Genomic DNA, 19,759 nt, shown 5'->3' on the forward strand with positions numbered 1-19,759 from the left:
AAACATATCTGAAAGCAGCTCAGACCTGCTGAACGTGGAACGTACAGGTGTCCTTCTAAGTGTTTGATGTAGAGGAATCAGCAGGATGAGCCTGCAATTCTTTCATTTGCATAAGATCATTACCAGGTAGAAACAGAATAATAGAAACACCTTAAACCAAGTTACTACTGCATCATGATGTAGGCTTCTTTTTACATCTTCTTTAAATTGGATGGAATGGTTCCACACCGCCTATATTCAAGAAAAACTCGTCCAGGAGATGTAAAAACGCTGACACAGCTGCATCAGGGCATCATACTGTAATAGCACATGTCCACAAGACCCATCAATAAGTTATTCATGCCATTAATAGACCTGTATGGGTCGACAGGAGGCTTCATTAGAAACCTGAGATTGGAATTGATTGTTCTCTAATGCCCAGAGAAACAACAGGATACAGTAAAGCTCCTGGAGATTAAATCGGCTCCCAGGGAACATAAAGAAGAGATTGGAGTACACAAAGAAACCAATAGAGTGTGCGAGCGTTGTCATTTTTGAGACATACCGGCCGGTAATGACGGCGGCACATGTAGCTGTGTTGTCTTATCTCTCATATTTTGACCTTTTTCATATCATACAGCGTCTTTAATCTCTTTGCGTGCCGTAAAAAGCCGGATTAAATAACTGATTAAATAAAAAAAAAAAAGCAAAACACAAATACTTTCTTATATTAGGATTTGAAGCTAGGTCTCTCTTTTGTTGGATTTAAATAACATTAATGTCGAATATTACAATCAGCTAGGCTACAGGCTATATTTAGAAGTAAGTGATTTACCTTATTTTCAGCAGCCTTTAGTAGTATTTAAGGCTTGCAGGGGTTCAACAGAGAGGTGAGCAGGTAAAACTTGTTTTAGCAGGCCCTAGAAAATCAAACCTCACTGTCTCACAGATTGAATCAAGAGCAACAGTATGACTTGGTATCTTCCTCTACCGAAGGTTTCCTCTCTCTCCCTACAAGGCAAGTAACTATATAATACATTTACTTGCTGTAGAGTGGGAGCTATCCCACTGTGATTAATTTGGGGTTCATGTAATCTAAGCCCATCTCATAGATTTTAGTCTCCAGGGAAGAGCGTCCTGTCCAGTTTGTTTTGTTCCCTTTTATGATGGATTGATATTCATAGTGGCCGTCGGAGCTGCAGAACAGCCTGCTGACCGCCGTCCAATATCACATCAAAATCCATTTCATGTCCTTGATTAGATAGCGAGGCAGCAGGATACTTTGTGCTTCCTGCGCTCGCTCTCTCGGTCGATGATTTGTCCTGATCCAATCTGTAATGAGTTTAAGGGGAACCAGGGTTTCCTCCTTTGCTACCCCTAAATGACCCATAAAATCTTAATGCATGTGAATTTAATATGGAAGCCCATTTGGAGCGCGGTTGGAACATCGGTTTATTGGTCAGGCTCACTGGAAGAAACACACCTGTTGAACGGAGTGGAAGCAAAGTGCGCCCGTGTGAAGATTTCTGTAATGCAGCTTTCACATTTGCCTAAATGAGTGGTTTTCAAATCGGGGAGGGCAAGGGTAAACGGTGGATCATGTCAGCTGAGATAGCCTACTTGACATGGTGCTTTAAAGTTCTTTTTAGTGGAAATATAGTGTAAAATACATAAAAATGATGGACCTACAGTCTGTGTTGGACGAGGTGTTCATTTCCATTTCTTTATTGTGCAATCTTATTAATATTTCACCACATTAAAAAAAAGGCATTTACATGAACCATGTACCAAAATATGCAACAAACTCACCTTCAAAACTCTGTAAAATATGCAGTTATTCCATTTCCTTTTGGGCTTTTGATTTTTTTTTCAGGTACACGGTAGTCAGAAGTAGTGACTGTCTGAGGAAGAGAAGGAACGACGTGTCACTGTTCGTAGAGCTCAAACGCTGATAGCCTGTATCTCAGCCCTCCATACAGAGTGAGACGACTCCACCTGAAACTGAACTCAAATCAGACTGCACAGAGAGGGGGGAAAAACTTTAGGGAAAGCTTGAATTAAATTCTAGATGTGTCTGTTTTGTGGGTGAGAAATGAATCCAGCTCTAAAGGTCTATAATCTAAGAGAACAGCAACACTATACCTAGCTATTATAACACCTCCTAGATTCCTGCAGTCATCCCATCAAAACCACAGTCATGCTATCCCCTCCCTTTCACAACAAGTCAGATGTGACAAGGATATGATCTTTCCTTTTTCCAGCCCCCCTCAACCCCCGCCCCCTCTTGAAACCGAGCCGCGCAGCCCCCTCGCGACAAGCCACAAGACACCGTCTCCTGTTACCGCACAACTCGGCAGCTATTGTAGGCTTCTTTTGTGGCGCAGGACACACATCACACTTCGCCTCGTCCCGCTCCGTAGGGCCGGTATCAGAGTTCAGGAGGATCCAGCTGCCCCCACAGCGAGCACTGGGTGTGGTGTCAGCTTGTATCGCTGGTCTAATCCCGTCTGTCCTCTGGAAGGTCATTGCGTGCTCCTTCTGCTTCCGCCTGCTCTTTGTTATTGAACACTAGTAAGACATGGAGACCACTACCAGGCCAGGGGTCAAGGTTTGCCTTGCGGATGACAGTAAACAATAGGGATCACTGATGAATGCCTCGGGCTTATGTTTACTTATAATCACTTCTTTTCAATGCCCATAGGCTTAATGAAAGATCCCTAGTCATTGCTCATCCAGATTATTATCTTAGTTCAGTATGTTTAACGCTCCAGGATTTGTTTTGCAACTGTATCACCTTGCTAAGAAATATTGAGACAGGCAGAAATGTGTCCCTAGGTGTGCTATTAGTCATCTGGTTACCTGGCAGCAGTGTTGGTGTACAGAAGGACACGCTAGAGTGTTGTTCACAGCACCATGGATGCTTTTCTAACTCAATGACTAATGAAGGTCTCTGAGCCTCACATTTAATTATTGTGAAACTTATGCTCTCAGTATCACAACGTATGCTTTTTAACATTTAGTGTCTCGAACATCCAATGTCTGCATCTTTGTCACCTTATTCAAGGCTTATGTTTAAAGCAAACTTTTCTAGAACATCCTGTATTTTTTAGCATTGAACCCACCACATGCTCTCTGGATGCAAATCGCAGGATATTAGGTCTTTCTCACTGCAGAGTACAGCATGTTTGTAGTCGTGTCCTTGGGAGTTCCATCTCGCCAAGTTCAAGCGGAGGATGCGGTAGACCCCATTTGCAACTGGGACAGCAGCATTCTTGCTGACATCACCAGCTGAGCTCCGGTGGTTACATTTCAACACGACCGTCTACACCTGTTGTGAGAGAAAATATTCTCAATTCAAAGGCTCAAAAACAGGACAAACATGCCAGATGTTTCAGAGCTTTTCAACCATGTTGAAACACCACATGCTGCTGTTTGTTTTCCAATTATTACATATATTTTAGATTTTAGAGATGTGCTAAAGGACTGTACATAGAAGGAGCCAAAAGAGGAAAAAAAGCATAACAGATCCCCTTCAACTTTACCTTCAGTTTATCTGACAAAAAGAGATATATCTTATGATATAAAACAGAATCTAAATGGTTACTTCCTTGACTGAAAGAAAAATCTAAAAACTTCTCTGCCATTGCTGCTGGTTGATGCAAAACACATGTTGGGATATTTGTCTACCCAAAATCCACAAAAGTCAGCTCTCAGAGCAAAATTGCCGTGCTTGTCAAAACATATGGAGTGAACAACACAACATACTGTCGAGTAAGGCTATATTTTTTGTATTATGTGTTATTACAAACATCTTATTTCTGGAACGGAACCTGGAAGTTGTGGTTTCACATTGGCTTCCTATGAGCGGCTTACCTTACCTATCTTTTTTTCTTTCCTATTGTACAGCATGTTGAAGTCAGCTAAAGTACAAGCTGAAATATTAAACAAGCTGTTAGATTCTCTCTGATGCTCAGCCTGATGCTAGTGGGCACAGGCCTGTGTGCCAGAGGTGAACAGAGGGGGGCATTAACTCCAGGCTCCCCTCCCTTTTTTTTTCCTCCCCTAATTATGTACAGCCCGATAGCTTGGCAAAGCCGCCGCTCCAAATCTTTCCATTTGGTTTCTTCCTGGTCTCACTGTGCTACGAGCTCTGTGCATCAGCTCCTCCCAGCGCGCAGAGCTCGTCCAAATCAGACAAATGCTCTGGCGTTTTCTCTTCACACCAATCAGGCTGGTGCGCTCTGCCAGGACTCGTCGCGCCCCTTGCCAATCTCTCTGACGTGATGAAAACTGGCGTGTCAAATGCATCACTGTGAGGGAAAATGTGGCGCTTGTATGTGATAGACAAGCTGCAATTATCATCATCTCAGGAAACCAAAGCATGATGCACTCCGAATCTGTTCTGTACGCACAGAAGCCAATGCATACATAATATAATACACTGTCGGTCTGTTGATTATGGCAGAGCTCTTTGCTGATGACAAATAGCATGTTGATGATAACATAATTGTTGTTATGGTGTATGTACCAGTTACAGCGACTTGACTTAACATTTCTGTATAAATGTCACCGCAATCGCTGCAGGTTACAGCATCAGAAACAAGATCTAGAAATGCCACGTCTTAAAATCACGACTGCCATTTTCAATGTATGGCCTATCCGTCTCGTTACTGGTCAGCATCCCTCCTGCTTGTTATGCCGTTAGCTGTGTCCTATGCGGATAAATGCTCATGGAAAAAAAAAAAAAAAAAGACGCCCACAGAAATGCAAAGACCCAAATTAAACAGCAAGGTCACTCGCAATGGCGCGGCGGCTCCGGTTTTACATTTAAATGAGCCTCAAGCTGGCTGCCTGAAATCCAACGACTGGTTGTAAAGGGAGATGAAGTGTCCCCGTTCATATATTTCCAGACATACTTGAGAAACGCTTCCCAGACTACAGGCGGCAGCAAAAATTACACGTACTCACTGTAACCGTAACCCTGGTGATAATGAAAGAATTGGACGTTTTCTCTTATTGTTCAGTTAATCAGATACAGATCGAGCCTGTTAGTCCAGACATCTATTTAATGACTTTCATATGCTCTCTTCAACAGCCTTTCATTCATGGTCACTCTGATGAGGTCTTATCTAAAGACTAAAACCTGATTGTGTATATATTCTATCCCACATACTTGGCATTTTATATATTTATCAGGAACTGTTGTTGCTATTAAAGCTAGTTTTAGCTATGCTAGCTGTGTAGTTATATGGATAGCTATGTTCTTGATCCAAGCTGAAATATCTCAACAGCTACTGGATGGATTGCCTTGAAATTTTTACAGACATTCATGGACCACAGAGGTTCCTAATCCTGCTTCGGTTTGGTTTGCTTGACATTTGTGGTCTTGTGTGAAATGTCTGATCAAGTATCAGGCAGATTGCTAAGACATTTGGTGATATTTTAGGATATTGGTGGAGAAATAAAGAACATTTCACAATAAAACCCAATAATATGATGCACATTCTCACTTTTAGACCTGAAGAAGACCCTCGCAGTGCTGCTGGATAACATCATGCTGAGGCTGGGCAAGCTGGAGTCCAAAGTGGAGAACATCTACAACGGCACTGGGGGAAACCTGACCAACGGCACCAGCACCGCCACACCAAGCTCCACGAATTCAGAGAAAGTTAACGTGGCAGGTATGTCTTGGGTTTTATTGTATTTTTGTGTGCTTGTGACAGTGAGGTGGCAAGGGAAGGGAAGCTGTGCCTTACTTTCTGAAGTTGGCTTCAGAAAGTCAATAGTCACATACACCATGACTCATGTTTGGGTCAGTTTCCCACAGTTTATTTTTCTAGAAGAACCCCCGGTGTATTAAAACGCACAGTAAACATATAGTAGCTGAGCCCAATTAAAAGCTGATTGTTTGTGCTTTCTATGAGCTTACATGACCCCTGTTTTATTTCAAAATTCTCGCAGTGAAAAGCTTTCCCCAGGCATACGCCCAACTAAATCCTCACAGTATTGCACAGTGCACACCAGGCACTTTATAGGACCAGACCGCATCCTTGGACATAATTCAAATAAGGGCTTCGTTCACGCTGCATGACCCTTTTATTAGTTTTCATTGATTTTCCTGCCAGCTTTCAGATGATGAATTCAGCCCAGTTGAGAGAGTTGAAGTGTTGGTTTTTCTGGGATCTTGGGACTTGCTCTCAGTTGTTTGCGCAGTATTAAACAGTAAGAATGTGGCGTCTGTGCTCTGAAGCAATATATGCAGAATTGGATGAGGCTGATTGAGTTGCACAAAGTCACATTTGAATGGTTTGAATCCTAATGACAGCTGCTGCACTGGCATCTTTTAGCAAATATCTATTCCGCCTTTTTTTTCTTTTAAAGCCACGAGTTGAGTTGCGGTAAGTGAACATAAGCATCATATGAAAGTGACGGAACATCATCAATGTGTCATGAGACAGTATGCAGCTCTCTGACTTTCGTGATGACTCAACACCTGATTTCCTTTTTTAAACCGCCAGCCACTAATGCCACATGCTTTTACATTTAAAAGTGAAAGTGTTAAGTACGTCTGTCTGACTCTAAAACAATCATCTAGTCTTTGGACGGGTGCTTAGTGTAGTGCTGTATAATCCTCAAAGAGCTTTTCTCTTATCCTGATATAAATGTTTCTGCACTGAGATGAATTAAAGACAATGTAATCATAATAAAATGTACTTGGTTCCTTTTTAAAAGCATCAATTGCCAGTAGATGTGGTGGTCAGTATTAGCTGATGAATAGAAAATTAGCTGACAGCAATTTCGATTAATCAGAGATTAATTACTTGTTATTTTTTTAAATGGCAAAAATCCATTGGGTCAAGCTGCTCAAATATGAATATTTGCTGGTTTTCTTCAATAATATGATATAAACAATGATAGTAAACTGAATATCTTTTGGTTTTGGATTGTTGGTTGGGCAAAGCAAGACATTTGAAGAAGTCATTTTTTACTATTTTCTTACAAGCAATTAATTGTGAAAATAACCAGCAGATTAACTGATAATGAAAATCATCATTACTGTCAACAGATTATGTAAGCACTAGGTATTGTAAAATTAGGTTAAAGAAAATGCAAAAAATGATACAACTGCATATGCAGACTAGTTATGTAAAATCGTATCTAAAAATAACTGTGATTTTTGGCAGCCGAGGCGTCTCAGCCAGTGTGTGCAAGAGTTAGTTGTCTGACTATAAATGTCTGTTTTCAATCTCACCATTGTGGACACTAGAGATATGACACTAATCTCATCCACTATTGTCGAGGCACTCTTGGCTTGAGCTCCTGTGTTTTGGACCGATAGTAGCTGGACCTGTGACACATGTCAATAAACCCGCAGCACCCTTCAGAGACAACGTTTGGATCCTCAGTGCAGGTCAAGCTGACAAAGCGGCACCCACATCTCTCTTGGCAATGAACTAAAAGCCCCCACCAATCCAGAGTCCTCATCGGTGCATGTCTCCTGTCTTGGAGTGGGTGGCAGGGAGCGCTATTGCCAACTTCACTAGTGCTCCTCCCTGACTGGAAGGCAATTACAGAGATAAGAATCTGGACAGTGAAGGGAACACGCCTGCCTTTCAGAGAGGCTGCTATCAAGATGGAGTCGAGCAGCAGCCCTGGGACTGCACTGTTTCCGCCTCAGTTGTATACATTTTCTTTGCCAAGGACTCGGCATGTCAGGGACCAAACCTGGCTCTGTCTTACTCGGAGCAGAGGATGGGTTGAACTTTACCACATCACACAGAACAGTGACTTTTTTGGAGGTTTACACCATCACATCTCTGCTTGACAGAGCTGAATCTCCTCTTTCATCCTGGGGAAAAAAAGAAGCTGTTCAGCTCAGTAACTGCTCCCAGAAATAAATGTCTGTCAATTCACTTGGATACCTTTTTGAATTAGACGTTTTATATGACAGAGAGTGAAAAAGAAATCACATCATCAGCACTGTCGGGGGATGATCCAGGGTATTTTGTTTGTTGCTCGTGTTTTATTTCCTCCTGTGCTAGCTCTCTGAAATCCCACATCGCACAGATATGATTGAGGCTATTTTGAAAGAAAAACATGAAAAAATGCCCCAAATGTTCAGGGACTCTTCCCAAGGCCTCTGAGGATTTGCTTAGGATGCCGAAAATGGTAGTGTGCAAAAATCTGAATTTCATTTTAACTAAAAAAAAAAAAAAATACATTAGATATTCTCAGACTTCATCAGAAACTTCCCAACTGAGCCTGGCGTCGACATGTAAGCAGTATAACAACAGTAAGTCCAAATTGTCTCGAGCTACTTACTGCTGCTGTCGTGAGCTAACAGCTGTGCACACATTGTTTCTTGTGATTGCTCATCTCACAAGAATGTGGCCCTGTAGTGCCGCCACCCCATATAAAGGGCAGAAGATGGTATTTGGGCGCCGGGAACCTTTAAAGGGATGTTGCAAAAAAAGCAGGTCTGCAGGCCAGAGTATGTGCACAAAAAGTGATACTTATTAACAAAAACCCCAGAACCCCAAAACCCCAGAACCCCAAAATCCCAGAACCCCAGAAAATTCAACAAAAATAACTTGAGCCATAGCAACAAATACAATCTGCAGCTTCACAGCAAGCTGCCACCCACTCTCTTCCCTACTTCATTCAATAGACCCGTGACCGGCCTTTTACCTTCACAGCCTCATCTAACTGGAACGTACCAGTTGTTACCGCTGACGGTCACAATTCGCCATGGTTACACACACAGCTATTAATGCACCAAATAATACAGAATGTCATTTACTACAAAACATTCTCATCCTTCCTACGTCAACTTGACAGAGCCTAGTGACTCACCGCTGAGTGCTGCTAATGATGCACACCTGTTGTCACTATCACTGATTAACTCAACTCAAAAAAAAAAAAAAAGCAACAAAATACTCATACATTTGTGCAGCATGACTGAAATGAACAGAAACATCAGACTGAAATTAGCGATTTCACACAAAAACGCCAGTAATGTTGGGAAGCAGGGTTTAGTGAAAAGGGAGAGGAGCAACCTTTTCACAGGCCCGCTCTCATTGCTTTACTGTCACACTCCATTGTTTGCGCTATAAAAACAGCACTTTGAAGAAGATGCCTCTGTTGCAGCAACACTTGTTCTGTTTATGCACAGGAATAGTTTAGGCATTTGGCCTTGTGCGCTGTTGCATTTAGCAACAAGGACAAGAGGCACAGAAGCCCCTTATAGTATCAAAACAAGTCCATCTACCAGTAGAGGCATGCTTCGGGTCTTCCTACAATGTGTGAATGAATGAATTATGTTTCTGTTTGTGTACTGCTGCATTTTCTTCAACTGTTTAAAAAAAAAAAAACCAAGTCAATCTGGCCTTGGTTGCTGCCTAGCAGGAGGCAGATGGGACTCGGTCCAACAGCGGTCTGTGAAGCCTTGTCTTGCCATGGCTCGCTGATGTGGCTAATCAACCTCCCCAGCAGTGTTTCATCCGTGAGCCGGGGCCTGTGGAAATGTAATCTCGTTCTACACACACACGCACACAAACACCCCGGCGTAGAAACAGATGTAATGAATGTTAAGGTGGTGATTTGCAGCCATCTAACTAGCCCTCACCCCTTTCTTTCTTCATCTCTTCCTCCTCTGCGATATATCTCCCCACCCCCCTTGCGAGTGTTATCAACGTCCCTTCCGTCTCGCTGCCGGTGATTTTTTTCAGGTGATTCGTAGCTTTCTGTCACTCTGACATTGTCTGCTTTTTTTTTCTTTTTTCTGGTAAACAAAGACCCGTGCGTTCTCCGCTCAGGGCGTCTTCAATCCTTTGTCTCTTGCGTCTGCTTGCATCTCCATTCACAGTGAAAGATGAGATCCACGGTGTCAGCGTCAACAAAGGAAAAGGGACAAGGACAGAATTCCTGCCCTGCTTTCTGCAAGATTTCATTGGCCAAAAATGACGTCTGTGACACTGCGCTTTAGCTGATGCTTTTATTTATGCAGAGCAACTTAGAGGAGGGAGAATATCAGTTTTCAGAAAAAATCTAATCCTCGCAACATCATCATATTATTAGCATTTTAATACTGGAAACATCTTGCGGGCCTCTCGTGGATTCAGAGCAGAGTGTGTGGTCTCCATTATGTTCTGGAAGGCCTGTTTTCTTCTTCAGCGTGCGGATCAATACTAATAAAGTACACACATACACACACTCAGTGCTAATATGTTGCTGAGAGATGCTGTCTGCACCAACACACAAGCGAATACTCGCACGAACGCTGACACTCATCAACACACAGTCTTCTGTAAATGGCATAGCAGCGTTGGCGTAACTGAAAACTTCTAAAATCATTAGTTTTGTAGGTGTTATGATTCATACTTAACAGTGTTTTAGTTGGTTTTTGTTTCAATACTGTAAATAGACAAAATTTCCATAATGAAAAAGTTAATTATATGTTTTTTTGTTCTTCCTGCAGCTGCTAATTTGCTTTAGTGGCTTTGTGGTAAATTACAGCACTGTGATGCAATGAGATGATACAAAAAAAAATCCAGCATCTTATCGACAACCAGTCAGATTCGAGCCTGCAGTCGGAGCGTCCGGACCTGAATCTCGACACCTTTTAATGTAACAATCTGGAGACGAAGTGTTTCTCTACATCTTGTGCTCACCTGCACATATGAGAGCTTGACACAGCATGGAGTTCTAGCCTCCCCAGGACTTTCCCTTCACAAACCAGCAGGAAACAAGCACAGACAGGCTCTTTCACTGTCAGTGTGTGTGCGCGCATATTTCCATTTGCGTATGGAATCCATCACAGAAAAAGCTCACACACTGTATGTATCAGGTCCCTAGAGATCCCACCCATACGGAGTGCATCAGATCCTCTTATAGCGCCGTCGTAAACAAACAGCAAACAGCAAGAAAGTGCAGACAGTTTTGCTTTCATTAAGTTCGTTGCCTGGCAAAGCGTAGAGCCAAGGAATGCCTCCTCGGGCGCTGTCGACAGGGCTTGTGGAATCATCGCTCCGTTAGCTTGAAATATGTGCACGCTATCTTTTACACAATAATCATTACATCACAGATATTCAACCACTCCTGGAAATAGATTTCAACAGAAAAAAATTTTGAACATGTACAACATCCTCCACGACCATATCGTTTGTCATGGAGACAGAAACCGAGAATGCAAACATTCATACAATTCATACCAGAGATAACAGTATCATAGCAGCCGTTTGAGTACAGTCACTTAGATTTAAAGTGTCACTCACTCTCTGTTAAATTTAAACCTTTATTTAACCACATAAAGAACAATGTACTGTATGTGTGGGTTGCCACAACAGACAGCACGGATAAAAAGGTGCTGTGTGATGGATAAATACAGCACAAAAGGACAAAACAAGCTGGTAAAACTATCAAAAATAAACACACTTGTATATAGAATTTCCAATCAGCGACTGTAAGTTTTTTTGATGTCAAGCCAATGTTGTCCTTGTGGTTAGAAGCAAAAAAAAACCCCCACTTAATTGCACCCTGAAGGGCTCCATTTCCTGTTTAATCATATTTAATGTATCTAAATAGCAGAAGCAAAAATCCCTTGACCCATTGTTACAGGGGCCAGGGCTCTTTAATAAAGACCAAATGTTGAAAAGAGATGAACCAAAAATTCACTAGAACATGTTTTTTTTGTTTTTTTTTTCAACACAATAGCACACATACTGCATTATAAGCTGCTTACTCACAGTTTATTCAATTTCCAGCGTGCGTCATTAAAAGAGGACTCAACAGATTTAGCAATGCGCTCCCGTAATACTGCCGACGGACAGTTTAAAAAACGATCGGAACGGCAGATATTATTTATTTTATTACACGCATTCTTCAACGCGCTTTTTCTAATCAGATATGCCTCTCATAACGCCATATATCAAATTTCGAAAGGAATTTGTTTCCCTAGAATTCATTATTCAATAGCTGAAACGCATTAAAGTCTGTGAAAAGTGTCACTGACTTTAGAGTCATGTTACCCGCTCTCTATTAAAAGGTGATGATTTTGCAAGGTGTCTGTTTTGTCAATCAGCCGCCTGAAACTCCACATTTATTCCTCTGTTTCTGAAATATAGATCATCAGCACTGATGCTGCGGTGTAACGATGCTTTTGGAGTTAGCTGCAACCTCATAAGAATTAAAAATAGCTTTCTGCTAATCGACTGTGCATACAACTCTATTGAGTTTAGAGCGTTTTAAGGAAAATATACAGTATATTCACATGCCGGGCCCCTTCGTCCCCACACCCACACACACACATGCACACGCACACATGCACACACACTGTCTCTCTGTCCTCTGTTTTTCCCACAAGCAGGCTCGTCCCTCTTGAGGTTGTGGCTGATTGAGAAGGCAGGGGTGGGACGGGAAGAACATCTGGGGCTAATGCACCATTGGCTGAGACACGTGTACCCCACTTTTTCACCGTCTCCTTCTCTCTTAACTCTCGCTCTTCCTTCCATCCTTATTTCAATTCAGTGACTGCAAAGTAAACATACAAATATACAGCATTCTTTCCCCCCCCCCCCCCACATGTACTCTTTTTTTTTTTTTTTTTTTCCCAGTGTCCTCTGCAACTCCCTTCTTTCTCCTCTCTCTCTTGTTTTCTTTATATGCTGCAATCAGTCTGCCTCTGCTTGCATCCCCCTTTTTCCTCCACTGTGTCTCTCTCCTCTCTCTCTCTCTCTCCGTGCCAGGATTGTTGTTGTGCTGGTTAAAGCCACAGCCCTGCAGGAATATAATCTGCGCTGCCTCCTTCTACTAAATATCAGCCGTTTCTCCGGGCGAATCACATGCAGTAATATACACAAACATCCACAGCTCATCTTACATTCACTGCAGATCACACTCGAACCGAGAGGAGACTGCAAAAAGATGCATTTTGCGCACAGCGTCTGACAAGCGGATAATCTCCCACATTTGTTATAGGCTCGCACACGCGTTCACACCTTTCTTACAGAGAGATAAAAAGTGATGGTGAGATCATCTTTTTGGTCCTGCATCACGTCGCTCTGTGACTCTCTCGCCGCTTGTTTAATAACAACACATAATATCTGCAGCTCCTCTGCCGAGCCTGTGATTTAAACTTAAGCAGACAGAGTATGTTTACAGGAAATGCTCTATATACACGGCAGGTGATCGAAGATGTTTCCTCAAATTAAGCCTTCGGGAGGATGTGGAAAGTTGCTAAGGGAAATCTGCATGTAGCGTGTGTTTTGTTTAGAAACGCTGTTGACAGTTGTCGGTTCAAAAGTCTCTCATCACCACTGCAAAGTTCTTTGGCGACGCGACACTAAAAGCCCAGCGAGCCTCACAGCCTAAACCCACAGCTTTCCACCATTTGTTTGGATCAACAGCGGAACATTAGTCATGGCTCTGCAATGATGAGACCTAATCAAGGTTTTTTTTTTTTTTCTGGCTGCCTTGTGTCCCTGCGCCGCTCTCAGTGCAAAATCCTCCTCTTGGATGTTTTCGGAGAGAACAGCGGGCCGATCAGATTGCTGGAGCACAAAAGAGGGATTGATTACAGCCAGACGCTGTGCTCTGTACAGCAGAGGAAAGGGAGAGAGTGAGGATTGGATTTGGGTTGTTGTTTTTTTTTTTTTTTTTTTTTTTTTTTTTTACCTCCAGGACTTCACTGTGGAACACTTGTGTGGATCATAGGCAGCACGAGACATGTGTTTTGACCAGCTCCAAACACGTGCCCCTCACACTGGGAAGCCCCTCTGGTCTGTGTTACCCCGCTATGCGCCTTCAGGTGGCAGGCTGGCCTAGACGAGCTGTTTCCAGTGGGTTTCAGGGTAATAATGGTAATAATGAGGTTCAGAGGTTTTCAGCTGATGTGTATGGAGAAACCTCATCATTTACACTCCGAAAAGAAAGACAGAAAAACCAGTGTGGTGAGAAAGGAGCAGTATATTGTGGCTGAGTTCAGCACATGACCTATGTCACATTTCATCTTATCTCTTGTTTCTGTCAGATATGCTGTCATACCAGTTTCTCCTCTCTTCATGTTTTCATGTTCTTTCTTTCTTTGCTCCCCCCCCTCAGACCAAAAATAAAACTGACCAGAAACTAATTTAGAATCATTTTCAAAGAGGCATGGGGGAAATAAAAAAAGAGCCCAATCAAAACAAACTAAGTTAACTATCTGCGTGCCTGACTGTCTGTCTGGTATGACAAAGTGAAGTGAAGGTATCGCCTTTAAGGTCACCATGGTAACCTATACTGAATGGTTAAACCTGCTCCAGGGCAGGTTTGAGTTCAGAGGATCAGATCAACATGTGACAACAGCCTGACTAATGTCTAATTAGATCACTGGAAAAAAAATGATTATTCCTACAAGATCCTTACAGGGACAAAAGTTATGAGTAAAGAGCAATAGAGACATTTTTATACATCATACATACAATACCATGATAATTATGTCAGATTAGAAGGTATAGTTTATCACACTAAAATACTAATGACTAGGGATTATAGCTGTAAATTAATTCCACTTTCTCTTGTTTTTTCCTCAGGATTCCTGAAACTGTAGATATCTTTTACACTCTTATTCCATTGAATATTAGCACAGGAAGTTATAAATACAATATTTCAGCCATATATGTCTTATCAGGCGGTCTTCATTCTTTTATTTAGGCTGTTTTATCTCATCATATGAAGTACTTCACTCAGGGTTCTGTTGGTGTTGCAGTTTGATTGGTTTATAATTAAGAACGCCACCTGTTTCACATGAGCTCATGGGAAGGCTGGAAGTCTCAGTTTTAATGGAGCTAGCTTCGTGATACCAGTTAGACAGGATCACCAGTTCCCAGAAACCGAGACTAAGTTGAACTTGCGTCATGAAACAGACCAACTTCTCTCCACCTGCACAGATATTCTGAAACTGAGAGGACATCCTCCATCATCCGGCCTGCTTTCTGTCTAAAGCTTTATTCAGACTGCAGGTAAATCAGATTTGTTTCTCAAATCAGATCTTTAAGACTGATTGTCCGCACTGTTATTTACAAATGGTCAGATGAGATTTGTGTGTCCAGACATCACCAACCTATCTGCATGGGTTGATGTGGTAAAGTTGCAGGCATCAGTAACTATGTACGCTGGTCACGTGGCTTTCCAACGTGGAAGCATGAGAAATGGAGATCCATCATCTTGCCCTATGAACAATCGCACTGTCGGTGCCGTTGTCATTGTGTTGCATTATGAGTGATGCAAAGGACACTTTGAAATCTGATTTGAGCGGCCAGAGCATCCGGACTGAGACGCATCTGTAGAAATCCGATCGGAATCGCACTTCAAACCACCTCCAAATGTGGCTTAAATCCAATTTGCAAAAGTCGCATTTCATGTGTTTTTTTGTTTTTTTTGGCTGTCTAGACTTTATAAAATCAATCTGGATACAATCTGGATATGCCAAATAATGGATTTAGGCTGGCAGTCTGAACAAGGCTTAATTGATGAGCTGCTGCTGAGATATACACACACACAAACACACCGGACTGATACCTTGGGTTCCTCTTGCAAAGTGCATCTAAAATTAGCGTTGGCGCTGCGGATCAGAGGACACGTTATTTATATATTTTTTTCAAGGTTTCGCCTCAGCAGAACCACTATAGGGACACTTTACACATAATTAACTTCAAATCACGTCCTTTCATTGCTAAATCGTCTTTGTGTCGTCGAGAACTACTGTAGTAATCTTGTGAAGAACTCCCATAACGCTCCTCTTGTACGCCAGTGTCACTTATTTGGTTTCCACCGACCGGATCGTGTCGTCGAAGCCGGGTATTGGCATGTAACTTGAATGAAGGATTTGTGTTAGTTTAATGTGCTTGAGAGTAAAATTAACAAGACTGAGAGGGATGAGGGAGAAATGAGTAAAAATACACAAGAAAGAGAATAACATAAACCAGATGTAATCTAAACCAGATGTCCTCAATCCAATTCTGGACTTGTCAAATGTCAGATTACCTCATGGACTTGGACTAACACACACGAGGAGAGAGAGGAAAAATAACCCAGCGTGTCATACCACTTATTGTTCAGTGATGCTATTTAAGGGCTATCAGATGGCCGACACTGTGCTAGGAACTGGCTAATAGTGACCTCAGTACTGTGAGAGGCTCTCGGACGTCTTACGCAAGTTTGAATGATCTCATCTCTCCTCTGCCTCTGGTTCTCTGTTCTCTGTGCATTTAAAGTCACTTGTTATTTTCACTCCTATACGTTGTTCACTCTTTATTTACATCATTTTACCTTGTGGTACTGTCTCTCTGTTTCAAATTAAACTCTATGACGTGTGTATTGTTGTTAGAATACCATTCAAATAAGGTTTGTCATTTTAGTTCCTTGTTCTCTGCTTTGTTTTTATTCCTTTGTGTACTAGACAGAGGTGTTGTTTGGTGCTTGACTTATCACCTTGCATCATCGCTTCTGTGTGTCAGTCACACCTCACATCACCTTATTCATTCGCATATCAGATAGCAGGTGTGCAGCTGCCTGTTTGCTTCTGTTTGCATGCAAATGTTCTTGGACAGTTAAGACTCTAGTAAATCTCCTTCACGCTCTGCCGTGCCGTAGGAGTTGTGAGGTGAAAAAGGCAGGTAAAGGGTCTGGCTGGATTGATATTGTTGTTGATATTTTGAACAGTGAGGAGTCTTTGAAACAGCACCATCTCTTCTGTGTTTGATTATGAAGGCAGCTATATTTAGCTGCTCCTTGGCAGCAGCTCCTTCTGCTTGATTAAAGCTAAGAGAAGATTTGCCTGGTGGCTTTGGCACTCCGTGGCTGACTGGCTGAATGACAGGCCGGAGTGAATGACAGGCTGGCTGTGTGTTTGTTTGGTTGGTTGGTCGGTTGGTTGGTTGGTTGGCGGACTGACTGGATGGCTGGGTGTCTGAAGGATGGGATAACAGCATCTCTCTCTGCGCTTGTGGTTCTTGTACGCTGCACAAGACAAGCCACTTCACCAAATGACAAATCACAAGTCAGGTTTCTTTAGGTAGCACCTTCAGTAAACAGAATTGCTACACTGTGATTTACAAAAAACCACAGAACGCTAAAGGCAGTAAAAACAAGATGGGACGATGCGCCCCAGTAGCCGATTGGTTAAGATGCATGCCATATAACCTCTGCCATCACTCGCTCTTTCAATTCCTGTCAACTTGCCGCTGTTCCTGTAATAAAGGAACCTGTGGTTCTTGCAGCATACAATAACTACAAGTGCAGTGTGAAAGCATGCATGTTTACAGCTCAGCTCAGTGTTTCACTTCTCTTTAACCTCCACGCTTAGGAAAAAACTTAAATCCTCCTGCTTGTTGCTCAAACCCCGCTGCCTTTAGAAACAATAAGAAGCCCTTATTGTGTATTGTGTTCGTCTTGTGACTGGCTGACTCCATCAGGAATGGATTTCTGACCTCCCACTTCTTCTCTCTGTTTTACCACATAGCATACTAATCATGTTAATCACCAAGGGGTGGGTTAGGTCTCCTACTTAAAAATGATAGAAAAATAGCACATTCCTTGTTACTCATTTCAAAATTGCTGTTATTAGTTAGCTTGTTAAGGCTCTGTGCTGAAAGCTGTAATTCACTCTACAATGGAAGAAGCATTAGAGGCCCAAACCTGGTGATTGGGTCCACCCAGGAATGAGGAAAATTCATATCCCTTTTCTGTGGACGGTAACGAAAACCAAACAAGTCCACTGTGTTCGTCATGTGTTTGTTTGATAAAACCGAAGAAGTGGGAGTACTTCCACGTTTCTTTCTTCTTGCAGATGGGAATGATCATATTTTCTGGATAATGAAACCTGAGTCTGATATTTCTACAGAGCAATAACAAAGCTCACTGTTTTGGTTGTGTTTATGACTACAGAAAGAGAGAGTCAGGGCTGAATGATTAATCATTTTTTCATGTTGAAATCGCAAATTGAAAGAGTACAATTTTCAATTTGCCAGAGCTGCAATTTAAATGATAACTTAGATTATTAACAGCGTCTCACGCAGCTGCAGCATGTTAAAGTTAAAACTCGGGCGACAGTTATTTCAGCTGAAATAACTGTCGCCAATAAACTACTCAGCTGTAGCTAATTTATGCTAATTATCTGAGTAGGCCCAGCAGTAAAACGAAACCTTGGCTGTTACCCTTTAAATATGCTCTGTGCGGTTAAAGATGGTTGTGTGGAAGAAGAAATATCACTCATTCACACGTCTGTTCACAAAAGACCGAGCCTCTTTCTCTCTCAGACAGGAAACTAACAGGTACTTTGTTAGTCATCAAGTGAAAAGACGAGACGCCCGGTGAACAAAGCTGTCAGAATATCATAGTAAAACTTTTACGCACATGATAGTAATTTGAAGCTTATCATTTTAAAAGCTCTGAAACAGTGAAGCAGCTTGTTCTGTCAGTCTATGAAGCTAACGTTAGCTTAAGCAGCTACAGTGCAGAACTTTCAACTGTATCATTAGTAGTCCGATATCAAAACATTGTTGTACGTTTGCCATTATAACCATAACTAGCCAACTATGCTGCTGTTTTTAATAGATATTACTATGTATATATATTTGAATATTATTGAGTAATGTTAAGTGTTCACTCTCTGGCTCACTCAACCACCGCTGCTCTCTCTCTCTCTGTCTGGTGTGTTTACAAACAGCAACTGACAAATCCTGCATAGTGTGCCTTTAAATTGCAATGTTGGCCAATACAGAGAGTATTCAAAGATCAACAGACATTATTGATTTTATATTATACACCTACTATAATACAGTAGCATACAACCACATGAAGACTTAATACTCTTCTTCTCTAAATGGTGACTAAACCAGTGGGAACTTGTTGGTTGCTTTCCATCTAACGGGATGTTTTTAGTTGTAGTAGTCAGTAGCATGTCATCACCTCTCTTTTATCTCTCTTTCCTCCCTGATACACACTGCTTAGTGAGCGAGCCAGAGAGTGTCGGTGAAACATGTTTTTCACACTAGTTCAGGTGATGGAGCAGTACAGAAAGGGAAAAGAGGGAGACGTAGGGGGAAAAAAAAAAAAGTTCACCAGTAGAATATCTGTTATATCTGTTTACTGCAGCAGCTTGTCGGCACAAATAAACTGAATCAACGATGATGGCCAGCCTCTGCTCCACCCTCCACCCACCACCGACAGAAGTCTGACCCAGCGCCGGAGCTGCTGATTAGCTTCACACATACTCACCTCCATAAACACACACCCTCCGTCCTCCCAAAACACCACCCACAAACTCATTACATCAGTCTAGTGTTTGCCTCTAAGCTTTTATCTATTCACCGCACAGCTTACCGTTATGCATTATTTATATTCTGGCTATAAAGGTCAGTGGTGATGACGTTAACGTCTCTGAATGGGGATATCAAAAAGGTGATTATATTGAAGGGAAGCCTGCGTGCAAGCCATGAATGTTAATCCTACGGTGATATTGGCTTCCAGGGATATTGAAAGCAATGTGGAAAATACATCAGAGAGATTTCCCTCCCCCCCACTGCAGCTATGTGAATTTCGTTTGTTGTAGAGAAAAAACAATTCAGACAGCGTCAGAGTTTGCATCATTGCGAACTGGATACGGCCCCGGCTCTCAGCTCTTTGTGGAGTTGTGTGTTATGGAGTTCAGGTTACCGAGCCAAAGGTGATGCTGCTGGCTGACAGTCATCCATGACCGCAGAGTAATGGCCAGTCTGCCGCTGTCGTTCCAATGACTTACAAA

General features: G+C 42.1%; 1 protein-coding gene across 4 annotated transcripts in view; it reads left to right on the top strand.

Annotated features, from left to right (window-relative positions):
* Positions 1–19,759, top strand: part of mgat5 (alpha-1,6-mannosylglycoprotein 6-beta-N-acetylglucosaminyltransferase) — an 87,701-nt gene that overhangs the window by 16,105 nt on the left and 51,837 nt on the right. For all 4 annotated transcript variants that reach the window (XM_042404737.1, XM_042404738.1, XM_042404739.1 and 1 more), the window contains one exon: positions 5,496–5,660. In XM_042404737.1, coding sequence (XP_042260671.1) covers positions 5,496–5,660 — 165 coding nt within the window. The remainder of the gene's footprint in view (positions 1–5,495; positions 5,661–19,759) is intronic.

Source organism: Thunnus maccoyii, chromosome 24 (assembly GCF_910596095.1).
Source record: "Thunnus maccoyii chromosome 24, fThuMac1.1, whole genome shotgun sequence".
NCBI classification, from domain to species: domain Eukaryota; kingdom Metazoa; phylum Chordata; class Actinopteri; order Scombriformes; family Scombridae; genus Thunnus; species Thunnus maccoyii.